Below are 13,594 nucleotides of genomic sequence, written 5' to 3' on the forward strand. Positions count from 1 at the left end.
CCACCACCGGCTTTCCTTGGACCCTGAAGGGATTTGGGTCCCTCAGCCTTCCAAGTAGGGTTTTCAGGAGAGGTGGTTGTGCCCTCCAGTGCTTCGCTTGGGTGGGCTTTGGCACTGAAGGCAGCTGTCCCCCCTGTGCTCTCCTCGGTGGGCTTTGGTGTTGAAGGCAGCTGTCCCCTCAGTGCTCTCCTCGGTGGCTTTGGCACTGAAGGCAGCTGCCCCCGCTGTGCTCTCCTCGGTGGCTTTGGCACTAAAGGCAGCTGTCCCCCAAGCGTTCTCTTTGGTGGCTTTGGTGTTGAAGGCAGCTGTCCCCTCAGTCCTTCACTCGGGTGGGCTTTGGCATGCCTGTTGATTCCCACTGTGGCTGGTGTGGAGGAGGTGTGACCGCCATACGGCAGGGTGCTGGAGGGAGAAAAGCCTGCGTGTCCTTGGCAGTGAGCACCTTTTGGCATTGGCCACCAGAAAGCAGGAGGATTTTGTTGCTGCTTGGTTTTTCCTTTTGAGCCAATGTGAAGGTTAGGCACAAAAATCTCATTTCAACAGTGTGACCTGTTGCAGAGCTTGGTGGTTGGTTGGGCCTGGAGTGAAAGCTAGTGATGGGCTGTGTTTATTCCTGACAATATCTTGCAAGTGGCTTTCTTCCAGGATATAACAACCAAAATACCTTTTTATCCTTTGTGGCTGGTTCTGGTCCTGGGCTTGTTTCCTTTCCTGACATCCCCCTTGGAGAAGGGATGTGGGATTCTGTCTCCTACAGGATTGTGCTGTCTTAGATGAGATGTGGATTAGGAGAAATGCGTTTTCAAAAAGCACTGTAATTCTTATGTAACATGTGAGGCAATATATCACTTCATGGATTTAGGAGTGTGAGCCTTGCTTCAGGCTTGTACTGTATTTGTACATCCCTTAACGTGTTTTTGAAGTCTATTGTTGAGCTGTTAAGACAGGCTAAACCAAGGCTGGTCTCTTTGGGACCGCTGGTATTGCTACACTGGGAACCAAGGTATTCAAAGAGTGTTTTCAGCTGTCTGGTACCACAGAGTCTTTAAATTTCTCATGCTTTTCCAAGTTGATTTGTTTTACTGCAGAAGTTAGTTGAGCAAAAGTGGGATAAACAAAACAATAATAAGCTTCTACCTTATCTGGTGTTTGCATAATCTGCAGAACATGAAGAAAAGAACGGCTTTCTAGGCTGAGTCAGGGAAAGACAAAGGCAGGAGAGACAGAAGAATACACTCTTTATAATTATATAAATATGAGAGGTGGGGGAAAAGCATTTCAGGCCAATTTTGTGGCCTAAAATACAAGTATTTATGCTATTTTTTTACTACGTATGATTGCATGCTCTCTAGGGTGCTCTGAGACTGCAGCAATTGTGAGCACATTCAGCATTCCTTGTCGAGTGAGGAAGGTGTTCAGGTAAAAGTTACCGCAAACTAATGTTTCTGCCTACTTTCTTCTAGGCTTTTGGACAGATCTGCTTACTGCCAATCTTAGTAAGGTAAGAGTGGGGAGTTTTCTCCACCTCCAAGTTTTTGTTTTGTTTTGGTTTGTTTTTTTTTTTTTAAAGATGCTTGCATTGCACACCACTTACATGTTATCTGAAATTACCTTTTTAAGAGAGAAGCTGCATAACTTGATTGGGGAATGAGCAAGATCATGTCATAGATGTTTACTATTTTTTTTAACTACTCTGGTTGGAACAGGTGTCCATCACAAGAAATTAACCTTGTTTCACATGCAGGCAGGTTTATAGACCCCAAACTTGCCAGCTTGCCTCTTTGCTATAAAGAGCAGTTGTTCTTTCAAAGCTCGTGGATGTGTGAATCTGCTGTGTTTATCACCAGTAATGGTAAAAGAATAGTAATAGTGGGGAAATAAGGCCAGACATGAAGTTTAGAGGTTTTAGTATGTTCTTTTTAAAGATGTTCACTATTTTAGATCAGCCTTTTCTGCTCCTCTCTCACTTATGTTTTTGTTTAGAAACTGTGCTTTCAAGTGTACATTGCACTAAGAGCCACTTGGGAAAGAGGTGTCAGGAACCTCAGGCTCAAGCTTGGCTCGTCGTTTTGATGGATCATCTGTGCAGATCCCAGGATGCTGAGAAATTTATTAAACACAATTGGTACCCCTGAATTTTTGCTTGCATCACAGACTTTGAGTGAATCAAACCCAGATAAGTGTCTGTTATACAGCAGATCAATCCTTGACATCAATGACAGAGTCTTGATTTCCTTGTTTCGTTACATGTTCCAAGCTCATGCTGCAATCCCTGTTGTATTTGGTTGCGAGCAAACTATGTTGAAGCAAGTAATGGAAAAGTCTGAAGAGGTGCTTGTTTTAACAGGATTAGTGCTTGAATATATGGTTTATACTGCTTTTTCATTTTCTTTTCCTTTGCATTCCTATTGGGTGGGTGATATGTCTAATTAAAGTGGATGGAAAACTTTCATCAGTTCTTTCCCAGCTTGGGTTTGCGGAGGCTGGCTGGCCTTATGTCAAGAGGTGGGAGGCTTATGTTAAGCAAGAAGAATAGTTTTAATGCTGCGTTTAGGAAAGGTGTCAGAGATTATTTTGTAACTGTTGCAACTCCCTGCTGGGAGAGCAGACTGCTAAAACAAAATGTTCTTGGGTAAGGTTCTCCCTGAACAGTGTGAAAAATTAGTCATGGTAGAGCTTGCAGACTCCAGCAGTGACTCTCTTTCAGGCTGAACAACTTCTCGCTTATGCGTTCGCTTGACATTCACGAAGATCCCACGTTTATCCCAGAGGTTGCTGCGGAGGTTACAGAAGACAAATCTGAGGCTAAAAGCACTTCAGATATTATCAAGCAGCTGATAGATGCAAGGTCAGTGTGTGATGTGTGAGAGTGGAGTGGAAGAACACGCGTGTTGGCACTATTATATTAGTGGGAAGCTGTCATTGTCAGTATTCTGGATTAAAATATTCCACACTTGACTAGTTTGCAAAACAAATTGTGCTGTCAGTCACCTTTCCTTTTGTAACTTATAAATTGCCAGTAGTTACAAGCAATGTGAATTTTCTACAAGCATCACAGAGTCTGCTTACCGCAGAGGGACCAAATTCTGCCCTTGCCAGGGCTCTGGTTGCTCTATAAGAGCAGATGCACTTCGTGGTTGCCTAGTTAGTGCATACATCCCTTTAAGTGAGTTTGCAGGTGTGCTATTTCTTGCCTGCAAGGAATCTCAAAGAGAACACAGGGGTTGCTTGGAGGAGAGAAGGAACACAGATTATAAAGCAAATGATCCACAAGAAATGAGGCTTTGTTAGTTACGTTGCTTGCATAAAAGCCTGTTCAGCTTCTTGATTGCAGCCTGTACTTGATGAAATCCCACTAGATTCTAGGTGAAACGTTACTCAGGCTCACGTGTCTCACTGAGGTCTGATGCTGAGGTGAGAGCAACTGAGCTGCTATGAATGCTCTCCCCATCTGGATTTATTCTTAGTTGTGGGCCTGTCCAGTAGTTACAGAAGATGTCTATGAGCTGAACTTCATTGGTATCTCAGACCATGGGTTCTCTGTATGTATCTCCGCTTTTAAGAAGACTTAAGCTTGCTCTCTGCTAGACTTATTAAGCTAGATAGAGCAAGGGAAAACTTTCAGCTCCTTCACTTCAGAGGGAGGGATGTATTTCTGTATTTCCTGCAGGCATTGGTCAAGGTGAGTGCAGCCTTCTGGTCACCCCTATGCCCAGTGATATATTACAGTGACTGTTACAGGGCAGGTTACTGGAGCCTTGCCTCTTCCCTGCATAGCATATTACAGTGCCATACACTGTCCTGTTCCAGGGTATGGCTTCTGTGTTGGGTGATGATATGGAGACATCACAGGAGTAGTAATTATAGTTAGCTGTTCAGATGATTTTACGTTCATTCTGTTGGGATAAGAAATGGTTTATTTCTTATGTACTAGGGCCATGGACTTAGTTTTTAAGCTGTTTGCTGATGTGTATCCTTCTGTGTGCTGCATAGTGCCTTTTTCCCCTCCCACACCACACACTGTATGTGCTGCTGGCTATCTCTGCATCAAACTTGTGACAGAGATCCTGGTAGTAGATTTACCAGTATATTCTAGCTATTCTGTGATGCTGCAGTGGTAAGTAGCAAATGTAAACCTGGAGTCAATTTTGAACAGTTTAGGGACTGCTGTGTTGCAGTAGAAATGTGAAGCACCTGGAACGTGTCAGCAAGACTGACCCCTTGTATCTGTGGCACCCTTAGTGTAGCTGGTGTCTTGTATGTGTGCAAGGAGCCTGACAGAGTGTGAGCTGGAATGCATAGGCTAGCAGTCCAAATGGTGACCAGCAGGTTTACTGTGAGTGACTGATGCCCAGCCTGCATTGGACTATGATACTGAAGTCTGCAGGTCTAAACAGAGGTGGCTTTGATGGTTCACAGTTGCTCCTTTAATTCTTTCTTAGCAGGTCTGATTCTGCTAGCAATGGGTTTAGCTTCAAAGGGATCAAAGACTACTTGGACTGCTACAGGTAGGTGAAACTGTGGTCTGGGAACAACCTATCTCGCCTGTTCCCCTGCTACTGTTCCACAAGCTCTTGGGCATCTCTTTGTTAAGATTGTCCTTGAGGTACCACTGTTTAGCATCACCCTCTGTAGTCCTTTTGCTCTAATAGAATAACAAAGCAAAGCCAACTGGGAGAGCTGGCACAACTTTTACAAGCCCTGCAAGGATATTTAACTGCTATTTTCCTTGGCTTATTGTCAGTCTTCTCTGGGAGAGATTTCTACATACCTTGTTTGCCCAAACACATGAGTGAGAAGGAGAGGAAGGTTCATCTGGGTGACACAAGATGCACATACTGTGGGTCTCTGAAGAATCCCTTGGTTCACCAGCTGCTAGTGCTCCTGTGAGCAGTCTGACTGCTTTCACCCAGGAAATGTGTCCAAGCACATCCCTGACTCTGAGGTTCTGCGAGCTCTTGGCTGCTCGGTAACTCCTGGTTGCCTCTGGGACATGTGCCAGATGTGGAGTGCTCAGATAAATCCTTTTGCACCCCTGGTACTTTTTCCTCAAGGGCCACCTCTGCTGAAGCCTTGGAGCAAAAGGCTGATACTGCTGTCTGCTGTTACAGGTGCATCCTCTGGCTGCAAGGCTTTCATGTCAGCCAGGGATAGATCTGTTTGTGGTGTACTGTAGCCTTTCACCAGGAGGGAGGGAAGGCCTGATTGTTTAAGTTGGGTTATGATAGTGCTGCTGGGTGCCCCTTCTCTGTAATGAGAAGCCTGTATAGAGGGGGCTGGCCTCTTGGTCGTAGCTCATGATATTGGGACTTTCATAGCCTCAGGCTTTCAGGAGCTTGAGGACTCTCTGTAAAGCTGTCAGCAGTCCTTCCCTGTTTATCTGGTGGTTCAGGAATATCTGGGTAACTCTCCTAGCTCCTGCCTCTACTCTGAGGGTTGGGGGCGTACTGTGTAGGCAAATTCTCCCCCTAAGGAAAGGGAGTCTCCTGTCTTGATTGGTGTCAACTGTGTTGAAATCATCACCACACACAGATTCTTATCTAGATCTTGCTTACAGCTGTGACAGCTGATATCTTGCTACATGAGAGACAAACCCTGTGTGTGAGTGTGATGTGGGGGTCTTGTAACAAGGTCCCAACTTCTCCTGTCCTGTAGGAGTGGGAAGCTGACGCCATCTCAGGTAGCAAAGAACATCATTGCCATGCTGGAGGACTGCGACAAATCCACGCCTCCACTCAGAGCGATAGTGCAATGGGACCAGGAGCAAATAATGCTGGTAATGTCTGCCTCTGGTAGGACAGGGGCCTCTGCCACCCCAAGAGCAGTAGCATCCATTAGAAGGGGCAGAGGCTCTTCTGCTGATATACTACCCAGAAAAATATGTACATTTTTCCTCCCTCCTTGTGTAGAGGACTACAAACCAGTTTGCATTCCTTCCTGGAGAGAGAGGTAGCATTAAAGCAATCTGGATATCTGCTGGATAACTGTTTAAAATGGGACTTCTGTGCTTATAGGGCATCCATTAGCATAGATGCTTCTAAGTAGTAGTTTCCTGTCAGCATATGGTGGAAGGAGAAAGAAACTATTATAGTTTGGCTTAGTAGCAGCCTGAGAAAGGCATTTTTGGTACCTGTTCTGATACTGGCAATGACCTTCAGCTCAACTAAATATATATAACATATACTTTCTTTTTTTTCTCTGTGCAGATGGCTGAGGCCTCCACTGCTCGTTACAGGAATAAGTGTACCCTGTCTTATCTGGATGGCATCCCAGTGTGTCTGAAAGAAGAGTTCAAAGTGGTGAGTTTCCTTGTCTAGCTGTAAGTTCATGCTGTAGGTGGCCAACCTGGACAACTCACTGTGACAAGGTTTTAAGGCCAGCTCCTCAGCAGAAGCCTGAGAATGTTTGTAATAAGGGATAATATGTGGCTTTGTAATGAGTAGGATTAACAAGTTTTGCCAGGTGAAGACAGACCTTGGGTACAGCAGATGTGTTCTGTATCTTGTACCCTTTTCTTTAATCCATGGGGAGTAGAAGGTGGGAAACAGTCCCTCTTATGATGAATGAGAATGTATAAAAGCATCTCTAGCGGTGGGTGTAACTGTATTTCTCAGGCACCAACTCTGCTCCACTGAAAAAAGCATCCCTCTCCCCTTACCTTAAAGGACATACTTGTGTCAGAAATATGCAAGTGACTTTGAAAATCTGCACTCACAAGGAGTTTTGCTTCTGGCCTAACAACAGTTGCCATTACATACTCCTGGCAGTGCCATCAAGCTGCCGTAGGCTCCGCAGAGAGCTACCTCTAGGATGGGAGTCCTGTTTATGTACAGACTCTTCCATTGCTGCATCGAAGTGAAAAGTACTTAGCATACCCTGAAAATGAGTCCATCTGGTGTTTTGGCATTTGTCTAATCTTGCTGCATTGACTCAAAGCACTGCAGGTCTGAAACGCTGCAGCTCTGGCCATAGAAAAATGGCAAACAGAGCTCTGATGTGCCGTGGGGCCAAGGTGACTTTTGCAGGCTCTGGGTATAGCAATTGCATTGCTGCAGGGAGACAGACTTTTGACCATCTACATGTTTCTGCTTTTCTGTATTATGGTATTAAAAGGACTCCTCTGCATGGGAGAAGGACCAAATATTGAAGGCTTAAGTGTCCCTCTGAACAGAAGCCAACACAGGACAAGTTGAAGAGTGAAGCTTCTTAGCCCTTACTTACCTCTGTGGGTCCTAATGTTTGGGACCTGTTGTGGAGTTGAAGTGTACATGTGAAGCATGCACATGTGCCTGCTTGCCTTGCCAGGGTTTTATGATGAATAATAATGTGTCTTCTTGCTAAGGTTCCTTACCATCACCGAGTGGGAACAGTGTATCTTGGGACAGAGCCTGAAACAGAAGATGCTACCGTGGCCAAGAAGCTGCGAGAAGCTGGGGCTATCATTATTGGGGTCTCCAACATGCATGAACTAGGGACTGGAACAACTGGATGCAATCCTAATAGGTAAAAATCCCTTTCCCCTCTCTTTCCTCTAGTCTAGAAACACCTAAAAGTCTGTCCAGAACTGACAGGGAAGAGTACAAAAATAGAGCAAGCATGTGAGAATAAAACTGATGGAAGCACCCTGTGCAGGGAGAACCCTGGGGGTATAAAAAAAAGCCACCATTGTAGATTTGAGGGTTAGAGTAGCTGTGGAAGCTGGAAGGCTCCTGAAACCAAAGGAAGGAGAGGATCGAAGTGGTGTCTGCTAAGTAAGGAATTTAGTTTGCCAGGCCTTACAAGCCTGGAGGTGTGAATGTTTACAGGATGAGTGGTAGACAAAAGTGGTGACAGAAAACAAATAAACAGTAATCTAATGCTCAGACACAATAATGGCTAAAGGCCCAGAGCAGTGAGAAAAGGTACAGTTGTCTCAGGAGAACGTAGTGTTTTTATTTCCTAGCTAAAACAGGTTCCCTGGAATGTCCTTTACTGCTGTGAATTCTGCAGCTCTATCCCAGCTGAGAACTGCTGTTCTGGAGCAGTGGTCCTCACAGCTTTGGGAAGCCATGTGCAGAGCCACGCTTTGTGCACCTGCAGCTGGATGGAATTGAGGCTCCTCCACAACAAAGTGCCGGGCATTTCCTCACTGTGTGAGGTCCAACTGGATACCCTGGCAGCCTGGCAGCTCTCTGGTGTCTGGGGACTGTGGTCAGACTGGAGACTTGGGGAGCTGCTGCTCCAGGATAAAGGGCAGAGCTAGGGATGCTGACTTGCTTGTCTGTAGGAACTGCTGACCACCAGCTGCTCCACCTTTTGGAATTGCATAATGCACTGTGGGATGCAGTAATGGCACAGTGGTGTCACAGACAGAAGAGCTGGAGCAGCATCCTGTGTGTTGCGTTCAGTCTCATTTGGATAGGCAGCTTACAGTAACAAGAGATTGGATTGAGGCACAAGTCTTTTTTGCATCTTGTTTTCCAGGGACTTAGCACTATCTGGGATGAAATGGTATTTCTTTACTAAGAGACTGGAATCCCTGAGCTGTGTTTCTGGATCTTTTCCTGCCCTGTAGTGCACATGGTCCTTCCTAGGAAAAGATTTAACACTATTTTTCTGCCTCAGGTACCACAGGATCCCTAGGAATCCCTACAAGCCTAACCACTTCACAGGTGGGAGCTCCAGTGGGTCAGCAGCAGCTGTAGCAGCAGGTAGGTGGTCCTAAATGGAATTCAGGGGTGGTGGGAGGAAGATCCTCGTCCAAAAGTACCTCAGGCATTTAGTTTTTATGAGTGGGTTTAGAAAGCTAGAGAGAACTCCTAGCTGAACAGAGAGCTCTGTGTGCTGTCTTGGCTACAGCTGCTGGTAGAATGGACAGGGCAACATGATGTCTCTCTCATCACAGGCCAATGTGTGGGGTTTTTTTGTAGGTCTCTGCCCGGTGGCTATTGGCACAGACGGAGGAGGCTCTGTGAGGATTCCTGCTTCATTCTGTGGTGTGGTGGGACTGAAAGGTAGAGCCCTTTAATCATGGAGCGGGTGTGTGTCTTGTTTGCTGTATCAGATGGAACGCTACAGACGAGTCGGGCACAGTCCATTAATTTCTGTCAAGCAAAACTTGACCAGAGAAACTCGAGTATAACACCCTGAGAGTGGTGTGGGTTGAACTGGCAGAGTGGAAGTATTCTCAGTACTGGCTGTTGAACAGACATTTGAAAAAAACCCACCTTATTTGAGTCATATGCTAAACAAAACATGTGTGCTGCTTTTCTTTCTACCCTCTCATCCCTCTTGCCCTCTTCAATCTTCTTTCTCTGCTGGGAGGCAATACCAAGCTAACTGCTCATTTCTTTTTCTCTAGGTACATTTGGGCGCATCAGTTCTCATGGCAGCTTGCCACTCTCCTACTCCACAGTCAGCGTAGGTAGGAAGACTTGTGTTCCACTTCAGGGACCTTGCTATGTGGTGTTCTCACAGGGAAGGCAATCTGTGCCTACAAAAGACCTTGGGAGGAAGGTAGTATTTAGCCATTGTCACGTTTTTATAGCTGATGTCTCTTTTACAGGCCCTATCTGTACCTCAGTGGCAGATGCAGCCATTGTTTACAGTATCCTTGCTGAGCCAGATCCGCTCTATCCATATGGTAGGTGACTCCACTCCCTCCCTGAGCCCAGCTGCTCTGCCTTCCTAGAGGCATCCCAGATAAAAGGAGGAACTCTTGTTTGTTCCCTGCAGGACTAAAACAGCCCAAAGCAACCCTATCTGATATGTGTGCTCCTGACCTGAAAGGCTTAAAACTGGGAGTGGACTGGACATTTTTTAAGGTGCCCGTTCTCTCTCTCTCTCTTTTTCTGCTGGTTTGCAAAATGAGATTTTAAAGGGATTCAGTGCATTCGCTGTTCTCTTGCTTGTCATCATTAAAGCTTCTCATATTTAGTCCTATAATTGGAAGAGAATATAGCCTGGGTGAAAATATGGACAGGGACAGATTTTTTTTCCTAAGGCAGCCTTTTGAGTAGAAGTCTGTTGGAGGCAAGAGGAAAGGTAGGGACTATACAGTTGATGGCAGTATGCTTCCTCATACTGCTGTTTCTATTGGAAGCAATACTTCTGGACTGATTACAAAAGGCAGTTAGTTTAAAATCAAATTAAGAAAATTAGTGTATCCATTTGATGACAGTAGCTGCTGATGAGTGGTATTTCATTGTTCCAATGTAGAAACTGGGCTTCCAAGCTAGTACTGCTTGGCAATTGTAATGCAGCCCCACAAATGTGCTCAGGATTTCTTTTCTGGGGGAAAACAAGGACTCTTTCTGGCTCTGCCTCAGTGCAGAGATGAAACATCTGCTCCTATGGAAAAGATGACCTTTCCTTTTCCTTAGGGGTATGACTTGCAAGCTGTTCTCTTGGAGCAGGTGGCCTAAGGCAGTCCTGGAGGGCTATGTTTCACCACCATTAGAGATAGGAACAAGGAAAGCTCCATAAGGACTGAAGTCCTAGTGAGTGTGCTCACCAAGGAGAGGAGAGCAGTTACTAAGGTCTACTTAGTTCTTTCCTCTTATTCTCTAGGCATGTGATGCTGAAGTCCTGTCCATCTGTGAGAAAGGTAAAGAGGAAAAGTCTGTAAGTCTCATTCTGCCTGATGTCATGGTATCACTTGGTGCTCCTCTTACATATGCATTAAAAAGATCTCGCCTGAAGTCCTTAAAGGCAGATGCTTAAAGAGGCCTGGCTGCACAAACAGCAGTAGCTTTGTATTAGGGAAGCCCTCCTGACTGCTGAGGGTTAAAAAGCTCGGCAGTTGTAGGCTTGTCAGGTTACAATGGAAGAATGCAGTCCAGTGTGCTAAGCCTCTGTCAGTATAAAGACAGATCTGTGCTCAGTAATACTTACTCTGCAAGCTTTAATGGTAAAAGGTTTTTAAGGGAGGGACTTGTTTCATAATATAATGTTCAGTGGGAAAGACAGGGCTAGGTCTTTGTGATGTATCCAGTCCTCTGGTATTTCTTTTAAATCAGCCAAATGGTGCCTTTAGGGTAGCTTCGTCAAATTTTAGACTAAGCAAAATTGACCCTGGTGGGTACTTGGGGGGTGTGGGAGAAAGAATCTACAATGCCTGGTATAATAGTTGGCCTCCTACGCATTGGAGCTGAGGTAGTTGAGAGAATTCGGGCTTCGTTTGCCTGGATTTTCTTCAGGATTCTTATTTCCATAGACATTCACACTTCTACATGTGTAGACTTTTCTTAGGAGAGATGCATCATAAGCCAGTGAAATAGGCAAGCTTGGGTATTTATGAAGAAGCTGGGGTCAAAGAAAGAAGATGATTCTTTTTAGGCTGCAGAAGATTAACTTTTCCTGAAGTCTTGGTGTTCAGCCTTGCAAAAGTGCATCAGGATTTAGTGAACCTGTATTGTTGACCTGGTCCCTTGAGTATCCCCTGGGTTCCTGTGCCATTATGGTTTAGGAGATGCTTTGAATAGGAATGTCATGATGTTAAATAATCACTTTATGCTGATAGAATACCAGTCATGTCAAGTGCTCAGGGAAGCACTGTCAGTCCACCTTTACGCTTTGGGTTAACTGTGGGGCTAGAGGGAGGATACAAACTTGCCCAAAATATAGCGGGTAAACTGGGAACCTGTCTGCAAGCCCCTCCTCCTGCCCTGTTGAAATACTGAGATCTAGTTAGGCTGAAAGCTTTTACCTACAAGAAGTGGCTGCAACAATCTGCATGCCACGTGATGCACTGAAGATGCCTGCCTTGTATTGGCCTATGAGGTCTCCAACTTCTCAAGGGGGTGGGGATTCACAACCCTTCTATGAAGTTTGGTGAACTCAGAGATGTGGTCTGTGCTTTACCTGTTCTGTACACAGCTGTGGAGCACCTGCAGAGTTTGGGAGCCAGTGTGGTTGAAGTGTCTCTTCCAGAGATGGAGGAATTGCGAGTAGCACATGTAATCTGCATTCTCAGTGAGATGAGGGACTTCCTGCAACCTGACTTCAATAAACATTTCCAGGAAATGGTAAGTAGCAGCAGCTTGGATCAGTGGCAGTAGTTGTCCTGGCTGATACAGAAGAAGTGTCATGTCAGTGAGAAACCTGAGGCTCTCCTGCTTTTTCTATGACAAATCACCTGTTGGATGACTACTGAAACAGGAGAGCAGACCCAGAAGAGAACTCCTAGGCCATCACATTAAGTCTCTTGCAAGCAGAGCCAAGACTGATGTTTTCTCTTTCAGAATTTGGACACTCGAGCTAACCTGGCCCTGGCTTCCCAGTTCACAGCTCTGGATTATATTACGGTAAGAAACATACTGTGGTGAAGGCTTGTCCTGGTTTTTGCTAGGATAGGGTTAATTTTCTTCTTGGGTATGGGAGGTACCTTGTGAAATGGCAAAGGTGGGGTAGAGGATTCTCTTAACCTCCCCATATACATGGAAAGATATCACCCAGCTGTACTGCCCTCTGCTGTGAAACCGTGCTCTATGGTGGGGCACCACAGAGGACGTGCCGCCTGGACTGGTGTCCTGCATCCAAACTGCAGGATCTTCTGGTGTCTTCTTTTGCAAAGGCATAGGCTCTGATGGGCAGAGTCTGTCAACATCAAACATGAGCCTTGTGAAGCAGGAGGGCCTGGTCAGACAGTAGTCTCTCTGCTTGCAGGCAAACCGCCAGAGAACTCGGAGCATGAGATTTTTGCGAGAGATCTTCACCACTGTGAACTGTATCCTTACACCAGGTATTGGCCAAAGAGCTGGTCCCCAGCAGCTGTGTGGTGCATTTTAAGAACAGTCACTGCATTAACTTTCCCTCCCCAATTTTAAGAGTGTGATTTTTGTGCAAATACTTGGCTGTGCCTCAGGCCTTTAGAAGATAATGCAGCCTGGTTAGAAGGACTGCTGTGTATTTCTAGATTTGCTGAGTATTTGTAGAATCACTGCCTGTATCCACAGCAGTGAGAAACTCCTTGGTATTTGAAACAGGAGCTGCAGAGCCAACACATTTACACAGGAGGGACTGGACATCTATTTATGTATGCAAATCTTCTTTCTCTCAATAGAAACTGTTTAATTTATAAATCCCAGTGACTTCATTGCGTTCCAGGGATGTAAGTTTACATGACCAATGTATATCAAACATGTGGCTTTAATGAACTGAGCTGTTCATGAAGACTGCCCACTGCCTGACTCTTCCTTTGCTCTTTGAGCACTGGATCAGGTTGCCCAGAGAGGCTGTGGAATCTCCATCCCTGGGCATATTCAAAAGCCATTTGGACGTGTCCTGGGCACCCTGCTCTAGCTGACTGCCCTTGAGGCAGAAGGTTAGACAAGATGACTTCCTGAGGTCCCTTTCAGTCTCAGTTATTTTGTGATTCCTCCACAGCTGTTGCTTCCACTGCCCCAAGAATCTATGAATCTGACCTCTTGAGTGGGAGCAGCGATATGTGCTTCACAGTCCGGTCCATGAGGTAAGAACAGTGCTCTTGTGCTACAGAAGGAAAAGTTTGGTAACAGCTGTAAGACTAGCTACACTAACTGAAGGAGCTCAGGCTGTAGAGCAGGAGATCCTAGCTACCTCTCCCAAAAAAGGATCACTTTCCTGCTGTCCCAAG

The 13,594-nt window shown here is 45.6% G+C and overlaps 1 protein-coding gene across 1 annotated transcript in view; it reads left to right on the plus strand.

The window, feature by feature from the left end:
- Window positions 1-1,463: 1,463 nt before the first annotated feature.
- The window catches only part of LOC104521341 (fatty acid amide hydrolase), a gene marked incomplete at its 5' end in the record, with an annotated part of 12,939 nt that continues 808 nt past the window's right edge, over window positions 1,464-13,594 (plus strand). Inside the window, 16 exons of the mRNA XM_010163305.1 lie at window positions 1,464-1,501; window positions 2,708-2,848; window positions 4,446-4,508; window positions 5,656-5,776; window positions 6,207-6,299; window positions 7,343-7,503; window positions 8,605-8,690; window positions 8,910-8,993; window positions 9,341-9,403; window positions 9,545-9,622; window positions 9,715-9,803; window positions 10,549-10,585; window positions 11,857-12,005; window positions 12,222-12,284; window positions 12,646-12,721; window positions 13,366-13,450. Coding sequence (XP_010161607.1) covers window positions 1,464-1,501; window positions 2,708-2,848; window positions 4,446-4,508; window positions 5,656-5,776; window positions 6,207-6,299; window positions 7,343-7,503; window positions 8,605-8,690; window positions 8,910-8,993; window positions 9,341-9,403; window positions 9,545-9,622; window positions 9,715-9,803; window positions 10,549-10,585; window positions 11,857-12,005; window positions 12,222-12,284; window positions 12,646-12,721; window positions 13,366-13,450 — 1,427 coding nt within the window. The remainder of the gene's footprint in view (window positions 1,502-2,707; window positions 2,849-4,445; window positions 4,509-5,655; window positions 5,777-6,206; window positions 6,300-7,342; window positions 7,504-8,604; window positions 8,691-8,909; window positions 8,994-9,340; window positions 9,404-9,544; window positions 9,623-9,714; window positions 9,804-10,548; window positions 10,586-11,856; window positions 12,006-12,221; window positions 12,285-12,645; window positions 12,722-13,365; window positions 13,451-13,594) is intronic.

This window comes from Antrostomus carolinensis, unplaced genomic scaffold, assembly GCF_000700745.2.
Source record: "Antrostomus carolinensis isolate BGI_N321 unplaced genomic scaffold, ASM70074v2 scaffold42582, whole genome shotgun sequence".
NCBI classification, from domain to species: Eukaryota; Metazoa; Chordata; class Aves; order Caprimulgiformes; family Caprimulgidae; genus Antrostomus; species Antrostomus carolinensis.